Source organism: Chiloscyllium plagiosum, unplaced genomic scaffold (genome assembly GCF_037043375.1).
Source record: "Chiloscyllium plagiosum isolate Xiang-an unplaced genomic scaffold, Cpla_swu_hap1 HiC_scaffold_4, whole genome shotgun sequence".
Taxonomy (NCBI): domain Eukaryota; kingdom Metazoa; phylum Chordata; class Chondrichthyes; order Orectolobiformes; family Hemiscylliidae; genus Chiloscyllium; species Chiloscyllium plagiosum.
The window spans coordinates 134,674,660-134,693,736 of NW_028270142.1; the positions used below are offsets into that span (position 1 = coordinate 134,674,660).

Here is a 19,077-nt window from a genome sequence, read left to right on the forward strand (position 1 = left end):
AGCCTAACTTTTCCTGAGGCACCCGATAATAAAATAATTCAAGAGTTAACGGACTTAGTTAAGGAATATACAACCCCATGCTTCCCCTAATTTGGAGACATTATCGGTTTTACTCCACAATTTGAGAACCAGGGGAATTGTACTGGAATTTGAATAGGTTAAGATGACTGGCAGAAACATGTGATTTTGGTTTAAACCTTACTTAGGAGCTGAGAGACTATTTGGTATGCAAGATTAATGATTTACCAATGCAAACGTGCTTACTAGCTCGAGTGCAACTGGATTTCAAACAGGCAATATGATTGACTTTGTCATTAAAAAAATGCAACATGGGAGTACAGGAGTCAGTCTGACTGAACTTGGGGAATACCACTTGATTGTAGTGAAAGGCTTGAGCCCAAGCTTGATGGCGCGAAATTGGTGAAGAAAGATTCACCCAGATTAGCTTAATATTTTGATTAGAAAATGGCTGCCTGAGTGAAGTCCTAATTAAATTCCCGGAAACTTTTCAGGAACGTCTTGGGACTACTTAAAGAAGCCAAGACTACCATGCATGTTGACCAGGAAGCAATTCCACAATTTGGAGAGGCCAACCTAGTGCCATTTGCCTTCTGGGCAAAAGTAGAGGCAGGAGGCAGAAGGCTGGAAAGTGAGGGAATCAAACCAATTCAGTTTGCGGAATGGGCAGCACCAATAGTACCATTGTGAAGCCAAACAGGTCGGTTTGCATTTGTGGGGATTTTAAACAAATGGTAAAGAACTTTTCACAGCTGGATATGTACACAATCCCTCACATAGAGGAATTTATACACAAAGCTGGTGGGGGTGGCTGTCCTTCACGAAACTGAGCACGAGCCAGGAGTACTTGCAATTGCAAATGGAGGAGAATTCCCAGACGAACGCCAAAATAATACCCATAAGGATTTGGACCAATATAAGAGACTACCATCTGGGGTATTGTCAGCCTGTGCAATTTTTCAGTGGGTGATGGAGGACATTTTACAAGGTTGCCATTTATTGAGATGATGCGCTAATAACAGGGAAGACCAATAAAGAGCATTTAGAGGATTGAGACATAGTTCTTAGATGTTTCTCAAGGTAGGTGTACACCTCAGGGACAAATGTGTGTTTCAGACACCCCCAAGTGACCTACTTGGGCTACAAGTTGACGAGATGGAATTACACCCATTGGAAGATAAAGGAAGGGTGATCAAAGGTGCTCTGATTCCCCAGACCATGAGCTTAGGTCTTTTCTTGGGATGGTGAACTATTACAGAAAGTTCATACGTAACCTGGCCTCCATCAATCTTTTCCATCAATGCTTAAAAAAGGGTTAACCTTTGAAACGGTCACAGAGCCAAGCCATAGCTTTCAGGGAAGTGAGTAAACAGCCATCATTCTCTAAAATATTGGCATGCTATGATCCCAAGTGAGATCTCATTAACATTTCTGTATGGCATTGGGGTAGTATTAGCTCATAGGTGGCCCATTGAGAGGCCCAATAGCATATGCATCCAGGACTTTGGCTAATGCAGAATGTAAATACACCCAGATAGAGAAGGAAAGTTTGGCGGTCATATCTGGAGTTGAAAAATGTGGTGCTGGAAAAACACAGCAGCCCAGGCAGCATCCGAGGAGCAGGAGAATCGGCATAAGCCCTTCTTCAGGAATGAGGCTGGTGTGCCAAGCGGGCTGAGATAAAGGGTAGGGGGTAGGGAATTTGGGGGAGGGGCCCTGGGAATACGATAGGTGGAAGGAGGTGAGGGTGAGGGTGATAGGCCAGAAAGGGGGTGGGGGTGGAGTGGTCGGGAAGATGATTGCAGATCAAGAGGGCGGTGCTGAATCCTGGGGTTGGGACTGAGATAAGGTGGGGGGGGGGAGGGGGAGGGGAAATGAGGAAGCTAGAGAAATATACATTCATCCCGTGTGGTTGGAGGGTTCCTAGACGGAAGATGAGGCGCTCTTCCTCCAGGCATTGTGTGGCCAGGGTCTGTCGATGGAGAAGGCCAAGGACCAAGGACCTGCATGTCCTTGGCAGAGTGGGAGGGGGAGTTAAAGTGTTCAGCCACGGGCCGGTTGGGTTGGTTGGTGCGGGTGTCCCAGAGGTGTTCCCTGAAACATTCCGCAAGTAGGCGGCCTGTGTCCCCAATGTAGAGGAGACCACATCGGGTGCAGTGGATACAGTAAATGATGTGTGTGGAGGTGCAGGTGAATTTGCGACAGATATGGAAGGATCCATTGGGGCCTTGGAGGGAGGTGAGGAGGAAGGTGTGGGCGCAAGTTTTGCACTTCTTGCAGTTGCAGGGGAAGGTGCCGGGAGTGGAGGTTGGGTTGGTGGGGGTGTGGACCTGACAAGGGAGTTGCGGAGGGAGGGGTCTCTCCGGAACACTGATAGGGGTGGGGAGGGAAATATACCTGGTGGTGGAGTCTGTTTGGAGGTGGCAGAAATGACGGAGGGTGATACGATGTATCTGGAGGTTGGTAGGATGGAAGGTGAGGATCAGTGGGGTTCTGTCCTGGTGGCGATTGGAGGGGCGGGGTTCAAGGGTGGAGGTGTGGGAAGTTGAGGAGATGTGGTGGAGAGCATCGTTGACCACGTTGGAGGGGAAATTGCGGTCTTTGAAGAAGGAGGCCATTTGGGTTGTTCGGTAGTGGAATTGGTCCTCCTGGGAGCAGATGTGGCGGAGGCTAAGGAATTGGGAATATGGGATGGCGTTTTCACAGGGGGCAGGGTGGGAGGAAGTGTAACCTAGGTAGCTATGGGAGTCGGTCGGTTTGTAGTAAATGTCTGTGTTGAGTCGGTTGCCCGAGATAGAAATGGAGAGGTCTAGGAAGGGGAGCGAGGAGTCTGAGACGGTCCGGGTAAATTTGAGGTCAGGGTAGAAGGTGTTAGTAAAGTGGATGAACTGTTCAACCTCCTCGGGGGAGCACGAGGTAGCGCCAATACAATCAACGATGTAGCGGAGGAAAAGGTGGGGGGTGGCTGCAGTGTAGCTGCAGAAGATGGACTGTTCCACATATCCGATGAAGAGGCAGGCATAGCTGGGCCCATGAGGGTGCCCATGGCTACTCCTTTGGTTTGGAGGAAGTTGGAGGATTGGAAGGAGAAGTTGTTAAGAGTGAGGACAGTTCAGTCAGTCAAAGGAGGGTGTCAGTGGAAGGGTACTGGTTGGGTCGGCGGGACAGGAAGAAGCAGAGGGCTTGGAGCCCTTCGTGATGGGGGATGGAAATGTATAGGGACTGGATGTCCATTGTGAAGATAAGGCGTTGGGGGCCGGGGAAGTGAAAATCATGAAGGAGGTCATATCCGGAGTCAGGAAGTTCCAGCAATACCTTTTACAGAAGTAAATTCATAACAATAATGGACCACGAGACTCCACTAAACAAGAGAGAAACAGTTTACTTCAGGGGATAAACATTGGTGTAGGAACCCAGGAACTGCACTGCATGGGTAAGAGGCATGGTCAATGCAAGGTCAGGTCCAGTGACATATAAAGTTTGACTAGGTGCTATGGTCCTGAACATATAAAAGCTGCAAACTTGCAAACTGTGCAGGAGCAAAACATGCCTAACTCCTTGACTGCCTTTCCAACTGTTTGCCTCTCTATCTAGCATTGAAGGTACTTTGGAATTTTAAGTTGACAAGGCAGATGCCTCCTCTGCTGCCTGAAGAGGAGAATGAATTTCTACCAAGATTCTGGGCAGAAAACGCAAACTACTGTCAGTGACATGCCACCCATATCATAGGCAGAGATGGAGGAACCTGAAACGGTGCACAAATGCCCCAGGATCAGCTACAAAACGAACTGGCCGATGTCCTTGGAGTCAGGTGGCAAGATATAGTGATTGCAATGTCAGTCAGGTGGACCTCAGAATAGGAGCTGCCTGATTGGGGCTGTTGGTTCTATCAAGGAGCCCTGGCTGACAGATATAAACAAGTGTCAGAAATTCTGTTCACTCACGAAACTGGATCGATATCAAAGACTCTTCACATGTAAAAAAAAAACAATGTCTTTGTGACAAGATACTGGCCTCTGTGGTGTTATTTCGTTGCCCACATATTTGCAATGGATAGAAAGATTTAAATAAGTGTTAGGACCTTGAATGAGAAAGTTAAATTATAGATGCAAATTGTAGATGCAAATGAGTAAATGAGTCAGTTTTGGAAAATAATTTAATTTACTTAATTATAGTTTTCTAGCTGTGGACAGCGAGCAATGTTAAACTGCATGTGTGATATTTTATAGCACTGCACCAGTGTGGGACAATATGTCAGCTTGTCTTTTCTTTTTGGTTTGAAGGCTTTCTATAGGTTTACCAACCTACTGAGCTGTTCTGGAGAACACTTAGCAATAGTGAGGCTACGATCAATTTCAGGGCTGCTTCTAACCTCAGAATGCTAAACAATGGGCTAAGATGTTACCCTGTGCTTATTTAAGGTATGATTTGTCTAGATAGCAAGCGATACAATATTTTTCACTATCTCGGTGTGTGACAATAATAAATCAAATTAAAGAAATCTACTTTCCTTTCTTCAATGAAATGAAGGACAGTAATTTTAATTAAAAAATACTTAAAGAAGGAAACTGAGTAAGTTTACATAAAGAATGTTGGTTTGATGATTTAATTTACTGGTTCCACCATATGTTGGAAACATTGACAGTATTTCTCATGTTGCTGGAACCCTACAAATACTCATCACTTCTGACAATACCCTTACCTTCCTATGCTCAGAAATCAGACTCCTCAAAACCAGCTCAATCTCATTGCTCGCAGCTGCACCATCAATTGTGGGAGCACACAAAGGCGGAAATGGCGGCAGTGAAATAGATGATCCAGGAGCGCATACAGATTTTATGGCCTCCATACTCATGGATTTCCACTTCGACTCATCATTTAGGTCAAAGTGACACAGTTCGACAGTGTCAGACGGCTGGCAGTTAGCATGAAAGTTCTGGTGATTGAAAATGCTGCCTATCGAACAATATGGATATGTCCTTTTTGGTTGGTCTACGAGTGGTGGGTCATCAGGATTAACAGGCCTGTGAACATATCTAAAGCAACAGAGACATCAACTTTAAATAGAGATTGCCAATAACATGTATATGATAGATATTTTCGAATCAACCTGCTCAAAGACTTTACTACACACACCAGATAGGACCTGAACCCAGCCTCCGAGGTAGGGACACCCTCTCCGAACCATAAGAGCCCTTAATAGTCATATTTACACAACAGATGCAACTTGATGGGCAGTGCTTTCAGTAGAGAGGGTAGCAAATCAGAGATATGTCAAAGTGAATGTCCTATGCCCAAAGAATCCTCAACAACCCATTGATAAATGTCAGGTAGCATCATCCAAACCCAGGACCACTTCCATCAAGGAGGAAAAGGGAACATCTGCAAGATTCCCTTCACCATCCTGATCTCAAAATATATCAGGTAAGATGGTGGCAGAGTAGGACCCTCCATCAGGAGCTCATCTGCCCCACCCTTCTTTTTTTCTCCCTCCTTCCTCCCTTCTCTCAGCCTCTGATGTGGGGTCGGCGGAGCCACCAGTGGCTGGAGGGGAGACACTGGCGACCAGAATGTCCAAGCAGGGATACTGGTGAAATGCAGCAGAGCATGGCAGTAGACAGTGGTCAGGCCACATGGAGATCCCCTGCACTGGTATGCTGCAGACAGCTTGGAGACAAACTGGGATGTTTGCCTTTTTAAACTTACTTAAGGTTAGGTTTAATTATGTATAGTTGTAATGTAACTTTATTTTCTTCATTTTTCTATTCTACCAGTAAGGATTGTGCCGAAGTACCTTTGTACCTAAGATGTTACTGTAAGAGGCAACTTATCAACCTTTCACTGTACTCCTTTGAGTACATGTAACAATAAAGCTAATTTAATTCAATTATCGCCACTTGTTCAGTATCTCGGTGATAAAATCCTGACACTCCTTCCTAACCAGTACAGACCTGCACCGAATGGACTGCAGTAGTTCTAGAAAGCAATTCACTAGCAACTCCTCAAGGGCAAGAAGAGACTGATTTAGAGATGCCGGTGTTGGACTGGGGTGTACAAAGTTAAAAATCGCAACACCAGGTTATACTCCAATAGGTTTAATTGGAAGCACTAGCTTTCGGAGCCGCTCCTTCATCAGGTGGTTGTGGAGAGAGTGGAAATCAATACTGACACAGCCAGAGGCCACATTTCATGAATGAATACAAATAAAAAAGGATATAGCTTAATGTAAGGGCTGAATGTAACATAGCTCACTCTGAAACTAAAGTCTTAAATATGGAGGAAAAGGAAACTGAGTGTATGAGGAGAACGTTGGCTATGGTAGATTGAGAAAATACACTAAGAGGTTTGATGGTAGCTAGTGTTTAAAGAAATACTGTAAGGTTGCCAACATACATACATTTCTCTAAGGCACAAAGACCCAAAGTGAAAGATAAATCACTCATGGTTAACAGTGTTAAAGATGGCATTAAATCAAGCAAGTGGCTTATAGGAATGCCAGAAATTGTGATATGCCTGAGAACCAGGAGTAAATTTAGGAGCCAGTAAAGAAAGGGCAAAAAAAAGAGAATGAATGCAATCCAAAGGGAAACAAAAGGTAGATTGTAAACGCTTCTATCGATATAGGAAAAAAAAAATTAGAAGGATAAATGTGGGCCCATTAGAAGTGGGATAGGACGATTTATAATGGAAAAGATATAACGTCAGAGAAAATAAAAAAATTACTTTGTGTCCATCTTCAAAGAAGATGGAGTAAATTTCCTGGTCCATAAATTACACTGTAATGTAATCTAATCTAATCTAAATACTAGGTAACCAAAGTGCAGTATTTGAAGAGCGAAAAGAAAATATTAGTAAAGAGGTAACACTTGATAAATAAGCAAGATTGAGGGTTGATCTATCTCCTGGACCAGATGGGCTCCATCCCAGAGTGCCAAAAGTAGAAGCGAGAGAGATAGTGGATGCTTTGGTGGCTATCTTTCGTAATTCTAAATACTCTCGAGGGGTTTCTGCTGACTAAAAGGTAGCAAATATAACCCCAGTATTTAAGAGGAGAGGAAGAGAGAGTGCAGATCAATAGGTCTGCTAGCTTGATATCTCATAGGGAAAATATTAGAATCTATTATAAAGGATATGATAATTGAACATTTTAAAAAAGAATACAAAAATTGGGCAGAGTCAACATGGACTTACAAATGTGAAGCTATATTTGACAAACATGTTGGGAGATTTTAAAGAGGGTGTTACTTGTACCACAGACAGAAAAGAACCAGTGGGTCTGGTATATTTGGTTTTTCAGAAGGTTTTTGATGAAGTCTCACAGGAAGTTAGCAAATAAAATTACAGCACATAGGGTTGGGAGGAACACACTAGAATGGATTGAGAACTGGTCAGTAGGCAAAGTAGAGAATAGGAATAAACCGATCATTCTGAGGAGTTGCTAATAGGACATCACCGGAACATCAATGTTAGGTCCACAAATGTTAAGCCTGGATGACCTGGATGTAGGGACCAATTGTAATATTTCCAAATTTACTGATGACTCCAATCTGGGTAGGAATGTATAAGTTGAGAATGGTACAAAGTGACTTTAAGAGGACTTAGAAAAGAGGAATGAATGGGGAATGGGCTAGAACAATGCAGAGGGAACATAATGGAGGAGAAAGTGAGGTCTGCAGATGCTGGAGATCAAAGTTGAAACTTTATTGCTGGAACAGCACAGCAGGTCAGGCAGCATCCAGGGAACAGGAGATTCGACGTTTCGGAAGAAGGGCCTGTGCCCGAAACGTCGAATCTCCTGTTCCCTGGATGCTGCCTGACCTGCTGTGCTGTTCCAGCAATAAAGTTTCAACCAAGAGGGAACATAATGTAAATAATTGAGAAGTTATTCACTTTGGTAGAAAGAACAGAGGTAGAATTTCTTCAATGTTGAGAGAAAAGGTAAACTGTCATTCTGACCAGTGTTGTTGATTCTGAACTCTCTCAGTAAACTAAATCAGCTCCATCAAAAACCACACCTAAGAACACTGGAGAGGTTCAAGATAGTGGCCAGCCACTACCTTCTCAGGAATGGGAATTTTTACCAGAGATACTCCCAGAGAATTGTGAAAACAATAGGGTAATAATAGGAGATTTCAACTTGCTCAATATTAACTGGGATAGACAAAGTGTGAAAGGCTGAGAAAGAGCAGAATTCTGAAATTATGTCTCGGAGTTTTACAAGCCAGCATGTCCCTTTCCAGCAGAAAGTCCAACAAGAGAGGGGCGATGTTACCTAATTTTAACAAACAAAGGTAGGCTATTGGTAGATATGGCGGTGGGGGAGCAATTCAGTGACAATGACGATCATTTAATAAGATTTAAGTCTATTATGAATAGGGAAAGTTGAATTGGAAATAAGGGCTCTAACTTTAGGAGGGGGTGGGATTTTACGGTGACTGGATCTGACCAAAGTGGACTGGCAGCAGCTACTTGTAAGAAAATCTACGGCAGCTGTGGGAAACTTTCAAAAGGATGAAGGGCAAACATGTTTCTGGTAAGGTGAAGTGTGGAACTAACATGTGACGAGACTTAGATGTCAAGGGGTATGCAAGATTGGAAGACACAGCTGAGGTTTTGAATGAATGCTTTGCATCTGTATTCACAATAAAGGATAATTTTGGCATAGAAATTGGGGTGGGTGACTGTGATATACTTGAATTAATTGGCATTGAGGGGGAGAAGCTATTAGTAGTTTTATCAGGTTTGTTAGAGGATAAATCCCAGTCCCAGATGCTATGTATCCCATGCTGCTTGTGGGAAGCAAAGGAGCAAACTGCAGGAACTCTAACATTAATTTTCAAATCCTCTCTAGCCACAGGAGTGGCAGGGATAAATCAAGAAACTACAGTGCAAACATCTGTGGTTAGGGAACATATTAAAAAATAAAATCTGAGGGGACAGAATTAGAGTCCACTTGGAGAAACATGGTTTTGTGCGAGATAAATAGTATCTCACAAATTTGATTGAATTTTTAAGTTACCAATAAGAATGACTGATGAGGGCAGAGCAGCAGATGTTCTCTACTTGGACTTTAGACAAGTTTCTGCACAGTAGATTAATTGGTCAAGTTAGGTCACATGGGATTCGGAGTGAGCTTACCAATTGTATAGGTAATTTGCTTAACAGCCGAAGACAGAGTGATGGTGGAGGGTTGCTTTTCAGTCTGAAAGCCTGTCACCAGTGGTGTTGCACTGGGATCAGTTCTGGGTCCTCTTTTGTCTGTTATTTATTTAAATAAAGTTTGCAGATGACATCAAAATTGATGGTATAGTAGACAGTGAAGAAGGTTTTCTAAGATTACAAAAGGATCTTGATCAAACAGGTCAACAGGCTGAAAACTGGCAGATGGAGTTCAATTTGGTTAAATGCGGGGTATTGCATTCTCGTACAATCAGTAAGGACAGGGCTTATACAATTAATGGCAGGGTCTTGGATAGTGTAGTAGAACAGAGGGATCTAGTGAATCAGGTACACAGAGTCATAGAGGTGTACAGCATGGATTCAGACCCTCGGTCCAACCCGTCCATGCTGACCAGATATCCCAACCCAATCTAGTCCCACCTGCCAGCACCTGGCCCATATCCCTCAAAACCCTTCCTTCATATACCCATCCAGATGCCTTTTAAATGTTGTAACTGTACCAGCCTCCACCACTTCCTCTGGCAGCTCATTCCATACACATACCACCCTCTGCATGAAAAAGTTGCCCCTCAGGTCTCTTTTGTATCTTTCCCCTCTCACCCTAAACCTATGTCCTCTAGTTCTGGATTCCCTCACCTCAGGGAAAAGACTTTGTCTCTTTATCCTTTCCATGCCCCTCAATTTTGTAAACCTCTATACAGTCACCCCTTACAAGGATGTTGCCAGGGTTGGAGGATTTGAGCTATAGGAAGACGCTGAACAGGGAATGCTTCAGGGAAAACAGTCCCAGCCTGTTCAGCGTCTTCCTATAGCTCAAATCCTCCAACCCTGGCAACATCCTTGTAAATCTTTTCTGAACTCTTTCAAGTTTGAAGTTTGCATCACATAGACAGGGTGGTTAAAAAGGCATTTGGCACGCTTGTCTTCATTGTTCAGTCCTTTGACTACAGGAGTTGGGATGTTATATAGAGATTGTACAGGACATTGGTAAGACCATAAGACGTAGGAGTGGAAGTAAGGCCATTCAGCCCATCAAGTCCACTCTGCTATTCATTTGTGGCTGATGGGCATTTCAACACCACTTGCCCATACTCTCCCTGTATCTCTTAATTCCTTGCGAGATTAAGAATTTATCAATCTCTGCCTTGAAGACATTTAACGTCCCAGCCTCCACTGCGCTCTGAAGTAATGAATTCCACAGGCCCACTACTCTCTGGCTGAAGAAAATGTCTCCTCATTTCAGTTTTAAATCAACCCCCTCTAATTCTAAGGCTGTTCCCACAGGTCCTAGTAGCCCCGCCTGATGGAAACAAATTCCCAGTGTCCACCCTTTCATTATCTTGCATTATCTTGGTGAGGCCTCTTCTGGAATATTGTATCCAGCTCTACCAGGACAGTAGAGCCAGTTATAGGAAGGATATTATTAAGCTGGAGGGGATTCAGAAGAGAGTTACCAGGATGTTGCCAGCCATGAAAGGTTTGAGTTATAAATAAAGGCCAGATAGACTAAGTTTTTTTTTCAGGTTGAGAGATGACATTACAGAAATTTATAAAATAATGAAGGGTATAGAGAGGAGTTAATGGTAGTTGCCTTTTCCCGAGGTAGGGGGATTTTAAAGTGAGAGGACAGATTTAAAAAAGCCATGAGGCAATTTGTTTTTTTTAAAAACACGAGGGTAGTTTGCGTGTGGAATGAATTTCCTAAGGAAGTGGTGAATGTGGATACAATTTCAATGTTTAAAAGACATTTGGATAAATACATGAATAGAAAAGGTTTGTAAGGAAATGGGTAGGAGCAGGTAGGTGGGACTAGTTTAATTTGGCATGGACTGGTTAGACCGAAGAGTGTTTCCATGCTGTATAACTCTACAATTCTACGTTGAATGGTAGGGCTCCAGGAGGTATGGAGGATCAGGGGAATCTTGCTCAGCATGTCAATAGAACCCTAAATGCAGCAGGACAGGTCAATATGGTGGTTAAGAAAGCAAATGGAATACTTCGCTTTATTAGTCCAGACAGTGACTACAAGAGCAAGGATGTTATGATGGTGCTGTTTGTAACACTAGTTTGACTACAGCTTGCACCATGTGCAGAATAACCACCACTGCATAGGAGGGATGTGATTGCACTGTAGAGGGGGCAGAGTAGATTCACCAGGATGTTGCCCAGCCTGGAACAATTTAGTTGTAAAGAGACAATAGATTGGCGACTTTTTCCTTCGAGCAGAGCTGAACGAGGTAACTGGTGTGTACGCAGAGTTTTGAGAGGGCAGATAAGGGAAACGTTTTTCACCCTAATAAATGGGCCAATAATCAGGGGTACAGTTTAAGGTAAGCAGGAGATTTAGAAGAGATTTGAGGAAATCTTTCTTATTCAAGCACAGGGTTGTAGGTATCTGATACGCATTGCTTAAAAGGCTAGTAAAGAAAGAAATGCTTAAGACATTTAACTGCTTAGATAAACACTTCAAACACTGCAGCATACAAGGCTACAGGCTAAGTGCTTGAAAATGGATTAGAATAGGAGTTTGTTTGATGACTAAAGCAGACACAAAGGGCCGAAGGGCCTCTTTCTGCATTGTAAACATTCTGACTCTACTCAAGCTCTGTGGAAATACTAAAAACGAGAAAAGACAGCTGGTGATATTAATTGAAATGCAAGATTCTAGGGAGTATAGATAAACTAATAAAAACGTTGAAAGAACTATAAATTCTGACAATAAAAGCCACATGCATGTACTCAAACAGAGGGTGGTAAATAAGACAGCACAGGTTCAACTACTTCACACAGAATGGTAAGCACATGCATCATCAACACGCAGAACACATCAGCAAATTAAGGGAAAAAAAGTGTTCATTCACAGGCTAAATGGAACTGAAATAAAATAGAATAGAATGAAGATGGCACTCTGAACTACAGATTACTTTTTTGTGCTCTCTACATTCCTAACTTTTTAATTCATGATGGGGGAAATGTCCCATCTCCAATTTTCATTAAAAAAAAAATGCACAGGTACCTGGACAACGTCAGCAGATCATATTCTTATACTAGAAAATAAAAATTGTATTAGCATTGGTAATTACACTGGTTATGTTCAGAAGCCTGAATTGAGGTGAGAGTCAGGAATTTCCCCATGTCTCAGAATGATTAGCTCACTTAGAGCTAGCACATTTCTTATCGTCTTTCTCAACAGACTTCGGCAATCCATGGATCAAAAAGCTGCAAATCCTCCAGTAGAAGGATCCTACAAGTAGGCTGTGTGTGCAATCATCCCCTCAGTCACAGAAAAGGTGTATTAACTGACTAGGAATAGAAAAACACACTGGGGCCGATACCCATTGGTTAAATTATAGAATTGTTGCGTTTAAGAGACTTGACTTATTAATAGATGGTTTTCAGAGCATAAGTACCCCAATTTCACCTGTGTCCAGTTAAACTCTCCCAGAAAACGACCGCTCCATCAGTTCCATAAGTCATCACCCAAGTGTGAGGGATCCTTTTTGCTTTCGTTCCAATGCACACATAGGCATCCAATCCAAAACCCAACAGCAAACTGCACAGTAAGTTGGCATGATCTTCACAGTCTCCCTACAGGTTACCAATAGTTACACTGATTATAGACAATAGAATGATTTTTCATTACATCACAACTATACAGATATATAGCCATGTGTATGACTTTATTTCCCAATCTTGTACGTTTCTGAATTCCACCCACCTCAACTGGTCAACTACTGAAATAATAGAACAATTCCTCAGCATAATGAAAGATGTCTTGCAAAATAAGTCATTAATTGGATGACAGGTGCTTTTATGCAACTTGAGAACATATCAGCTTCAATACAAATACAAGCACTTTTTTCAAAAAGTCTGAAGGAAGCACTGTCTGGAGAATTATTCAAGTATTTAACAGAGTAAGCTATCATCCAAAAATTCTTGATTGATGTTGAGTCAGGCGCACATTGTTGAGTAAAGACAGAACAGAGTTGGAGAAAGGAACACTAGCGTTAGAATTTTTTGAGGGAGGGATTAGGTTCAGAGACACTAAGTAGACAAGAGAGAACATTATATGCAAGAATTCTGTAAAGAACAAAGTAGGAAATTTGAACACCAGTCTAGGTAGGGGTAGGCACTTCAGTGTTCATTAATTAACCACTTAGGACCTCAACTGGCAGCTTGGACCTTTCCACCCAGAACTTAATTCAGGCAGAAGGTGACAGGCTTCGACAATGTCATCATCCAAAAAATTAAGTTACCTTCAATCTGAAGCAAGAGGGTTAAATTTGAATACAGGAAATTATGAAAGCATGAGGCACAAATTGGCTAAGCTGGACTGGGAAAATGCATTAAAACGCCAGATTGTGCATTGCCTACCTACAATCTTTAAGTATTACATGGCTTACAGCAATTTTACACTCCTTCAATAGAGGTCAGTAAATGTGACCGACAAAGCAAGTTAAAGGATTTTATAAGATTAAAGGAAAAGGCTAATAAAGTGGCCAGAAATTGTAATAAATCAGAAATTAGGATGTTTTAGAATATAGCAAAGGAAGCCCAAGAAAGTGATATGGAAAGGAAGAATAGAATATAAATGCAATCCAACAAACAATGATAAATGAAGATTTATGAAAAGATCCCCACATAAACTCAGTTAGCAAAATTCAAGGAAATACAGGAAGTAAGGTGCAGAAAACAGACAGAAAACAGTAGGAATAAATAGGTCATTCACACAATTTCAAACTGTAACTAATGGTGTATCACAAGAATCAATTCTCAGGCCCCAACTATTCAAAATACACATCGATGATTGGAATGAGTACCAAACCTAATATTTCCAGATTTAAAAATGATACAAAGCTAAGCAGGAATGTGTGTTGAGTGGCAGATTTAAAATGATTTCAGAGGATTCAGACGGGCTTGGTGATTGGGTAATGTAGCAGATGGAATAAAACAATGTGAGGTTACCCACTTTGGTAGGCAGAGCAGTTACGTAGAGCTTTTCTTAAATTGTGAAAAGTTGGAAAGTGTAAACATGCAAAGGGACATAGGTAGCCTTGTCAATAAGTCACTATAGGCTAACATGCAGGTACAGCAAGCTATTAGGAATGCAAATGGAATGTAAGGCTTTATTGCAAAAGGATGTGAAAACAGGAGAAGTGAAGTTAAACTTCAATTGTATAAGCGATTGGTTAGTGCGCACCTGGAATGTTGCATGCAGTTTTGGTTTCTTCATCTCGCAAAAGATATTATTGTATTGCCAAAAAGGGAGTTCAACAGAAGCTCACCAGACCAGTTCCTGGGATGGCAGGACTGTGCAATGAAACAAGATTGGGCAAACTGGGCTTGTATTCTCCAGTTTCTAAGAATGAGAAAGGATCTTGTTGAAACCTATTGAATAGTTAAAAGGGATAGACAGGGTAGATGCAGGTAAGATGCTTTTCCTGGCTGGGGAATCTACAATTAAGAAGCACTATTTAAAAATAAGGCCATGCCATTTAGGACTGGGATAAGGAGAAATGTTTTTACTCAAGAGGACTCGGGATGCTTATTGTTTGGGTATACTTGAAGTAGAGGTTGATAAATTTTTGATTATCAACAGCATAAAGAGTTATGGGGATACTGTGGTAAATATTTGATGAGCAATTAATGTATTAAATAGTAGTGCAGGTTTGACAGGCTGAATGAACTAATCCTGTTCCGATGTTCCCAAGAACTCATCTCTGGGCCCAGAAGATTCCAGCCCATGCACTGCTTTGGTGCCATTTGATTCTCAATCTTTCAAAGAACCAGAAGGAAGGATGGACATCTATGGGAATTCAGGTGCTGCAACATTGGGGTAAGGAGAACTAGGACACAGAAATCTGGAGTCAAGAAGCTGCACAAAGATGTTTGATTCAGAAGACATTTCTTAGCTTTGACCAATCACTTGCTGAGGACAGAATTCATTGTTGCCTTTGGAAATACAACTTATTATGAAAGGAATACCTTGCCTCTGCAGAGAAAAGGCAGCAGAGTACACCACTGCTCTTGCTTCGATCCACCTCCAACCCCGACTGCTCTTTCATAACCAAGTACATTGACAAATCGGGCTGCCTGTCTTGGTGTGTCCAGAAGCCTCCCGGCACGCAATGGTCTTACATAGGAGCAAACTGGACGGTTCACCCCATTCTCATCCTGAGGTGGAACAAAGAGAAGAGAAAAATAAAAAAAAGTTAGTTCATTCGGTGTAAAAATAGAATCCATTTATAACATTTCATTCACATGCAAATAAAAGTGAATCAGAATCAGAGGCTGTTAGAAAAAGTTATACATGAATAACTGAACCTACAAACAGTTTCACCTTTCAGGGAGGGTACCCATTCAACTTTATGGACATTATATTGAAACTTGAAGGAATAATCATTAAAAGGCTTTTGAAAGTCAAATGAAAATATTAAATAATTTTGTTAATTAGAGCTTGCACCAAATCTAATTAAATTTGTCTACTCACTGTTACAACAATATTTGCTGAAGGTGTTCCCACAATGAGAGATAATTAATCATAAAATAATACTTTACTAAATTTACAAGTTTAATAAAAGTAGCTCCTTCTGCTGTTTAGACAAAGACAATCACAGGATCAACTCCCGGGCTTTTCACTGAGCTGACTGTAGCTATAGGGTATCAATAGCAAAGGAAAGGTGGAGGAGGAATTCATCTTTGATGGCTTTACAAAAGGATGCAGGTTCCTGAGGACTATCCTGATGACATTGTTCATTAAAGGATGTCAGTAGTTTCAACAAACTGGATTTGTACCGCAATGCCACCTGTTCCCAGCTTAAAGGTTAGGGCTTCAGGCTAAGGGGTACATTACCACAATTCTGGTGGCAGTCCTACAGCAATTTAATGCTGGGTAAAATTTCACTTCAGAAAGCTGCCAGTCTAAATTGGTGGAAGGAGTTAAAAATTCATAACCTAGTGAACATTCCTTTCTTACATAAGAAATCCAAAATTGTTACAGTATTTCAGCTGTCATCAGACAAGCATCTTTTACAGTTTTAGCAAAACCTTCTGATGTTTATACTCTATTCTCTTTGAAATAAAGCCCAACATTCTAGGTGTCTTCTCCATTACCTGTTGAACTTGGATACTGCCCTTTTCTGATTCATTGGAGAGGACTCCCAAATCCCTGGTGAGGCTTTCTGCAACTTTTGTTTTCCTGCCTAAGTGCATAACCTCTCAGTCTCCTCTTTATATCCCTTTGCAGATTGTGTGTGTCATTCTCAGTACTTGCCTTCCCATCTATTTATCTGTGATCCATAAACTTGGGGATAACACAGCCACTTTGCTTACCAAAATCATTTATCGTAAATACTTGTGGCCCCAAAACTGATCCTTATAGCACTCCACCAGTTATGGGTTGCCATTCTGAAAACACCAATGTGTCTCCTATTATATACTACATATACTACATTGACTCTTATTGTGGCACATTATCAAATACCTTCTGAACATCCGAATATATTAGATTGACTGCTTCTCCTTTATTCACCCTGCTTGTTACCTCTTCTGTTTATACATATTATACATTTCTAAATGCTTTGTTACCCCATTCTTTCTAATAAACTAAGATTATCACAGGTGTAAGAACAATAGGGTAGTTATGGTAGGGGATTTTAACTTTCCAAACATAGACTGGGACTGCTATAGCGTTAAGGGTTTAGATGGAGTGGAATTTATTAAGTGTGGACAAGAAAATGTTCTGCTTCAGTATGTGAATGTACCTACTAGAGAAGGTGCAAAACCCGACCTGCTCTTGGGAAATAAGGCAGGGCAGGTGACTGAGGGATCAGTGGGGGAGTACTTTGGGGCCAGCGACCATAATTCTATTAGATTTAAAATAGTGATGGAATAGGATAGACCGGATCTAAAAGTTATAGTTCTAAATTGGAGGAAGGCCAATTTTGACAGTATTAGGCAAGAACTTTCAAAAGCTGATTGGGGGCAGATGTTCGCAGGTAAAAGGACAGCTAGAAAATGGGAAGCCTTCAGAAATGAGATAACGAGAGTCCAGAGACAGTATATTACTGATAGGGTGAAAGGAAAGGCTGGTAGGTGTAGGGAATGTTGGATGATGAGAGAAATTGAGGTTTTGGCTAAGAAAAAGAAGGAAGCATATATGTCAAGTATAGGCAGGAGAGATCAAGAGAATTCTTAGAAGAGTATAAAGGCAGTAGGAGTATACTTAAGAGGGAAATCAGGATGGCAAAAAGAGGATAAGAGATAGCTTTGGCAAGTAGGGTTAAGGAGGGTTTTTACAAATATATTAAAAGAAAAAAAAAAAAAGAGTAATTAGGGAGAGAATAGGGCCCCTCAAGATCAGCAAGGCAACCTATGTATGGAGCCGCAGGAAATGGGGGAAGATACTAAACAAATATTTTGCATCAGTGTTTGCTGTGGAGAACACCATAGAAGATATAGAATGTGGGGAAATAGACGGTGACATCTTGAAAAATGTCCATATTACAGAGGTGGTGGTGCTGGATGCCTTGAAATGCATTAAATTGTACAAATTCCCAGGACCTGATCAGGTGTACCTGAGAACTGTGTCGGAAGCTAGGAAAGCGATTGCTGGGCTCCTTGCTGAGATATTTACATTATCGATAGTCACAGGTGACGTGCCAGGAGGTTGGCTAGGGATCTACAGACTGGTGGGCCTGACATTGATGGTGGGCAAATTGTTGGAGGGAATCCTGAGCAACAGGATTTACATGTATTTGGAAAGGCAAGGACTGATTAGGGATCCAAAAGAGAAAATGCTGGAAAATCTCAGCACATCTGGCAGCATCTGTAAGGAGTGAAAAGAGCTGACGTTTAGAGTCTAACTGACCCTTTGTCAAAGCTAAAAAGACTTGGAACGTCAGCTCTTTTCTCTCCTTACAGATGCTGCCAGACCTGCTGAGATTTTCCAGCATTTTCTCTTTTGGTTTCAGATTCCAGCATCCGCAGTAATTTGCTTTTATCAACTGATTAGGGATAGTCAGCATGGCTTTGTGCATGGAAAATCATGTCTTACAAACTTGGAGGTTTTTTGAAAAAATAACAGAGGATTGACGAGGGCAGAGCAGTGGATGTGATCTACATGGACTTCAGTAAGGCATTCGATAAGGTTTCCCATGGGAGACTGGTTAGCAAAGTTAGATCTCATGGAATACAGGAAGAACTATCCATTTGGATACAGAATTGGCTTGAAGGTAGAAGACAGAGCGTGGTGGTGGAGGGTTGCTTTTCAGACAGGAAGCCAGTGGAATGCCACAAGGATCAGTGCTGGTCCACTACTTTTTGTCATTTATATAAATTATTTGGATGTGATCATAGAAGGTACAGTTAGTAACTTTGCAGATGACACCAAAATTGGAGATGTAGTGGACAGCGAAGGCAGTTACCTTAGATCCAATGGAATCTGGATCAGATGGGCCAATGGGCTGAGAAGTGGCAGATGGAGTTTAATTTAGATAAAAGCAAGTCATAACAGGACTTATGCACTTAATGGTAAGATCCCAGGGAGTGTTGCTGAACAAAGAGACCTTGGGGTGCAGATTCATAATTCCTTGAAAGTAGAGTCACGGGTAGATAACATAGTAAAGGAGACATTTGGTATGCTTTCCTTTATTGGTCAGAATATGGAGTATAGGAATTGAAGGTCATGTTGCAGCTGTATAGGACATTGGTCAGGCCACTGTTGGAATATTGCGTTCAATTCTGGCCTCCTTCCTATTGGAAGGATGTTGTGAAACTTGAAAGGTTTGAGAAAAGATTTACAAGGATGTTGCCAGGGTTGGAGGATTTGAGCTATCGGGAGAGGCTGAATAGGCTGGGGCTGTTTTCCCTGGAGCACTG

At 41.8% G+C, this 19,077-nt stretch overlaps 1 protein-coding gene across 4 annotated transcripts in view; it reads right to left on the reverse strand.

The window, feature by feature from the left end:
- The window catches only part of cep76 (centrosomal protein 76), a 60,797-nt gene that overhangs the window by 4,936 nt on the left and 36,784 nt on the right, over nt 1-19,077 (reverse strand). For all 4 annotated transcript variants that reach the window (XM_043687722.2, XM_043687721.2, XM_087986705.1 and 1 more), the window contains 3 exons: nt 15,184-15,372; nt 12,620-12,786; nt 4,721-5,054 (listed from right to left, as the gene is read on the reverse strand). In XM_043687722.2, the coding sequence (XP_043543657.1) occupies nt 4,721-5,054; nt 12,620-12,786; nt 15,184-15,372 (690 nt within the window). The remainder of the gene's footprint in view (nt 1-4,720; nt 5,055-12,619; nt 12,787-15,183; nt 15,373-19,077) is intronic.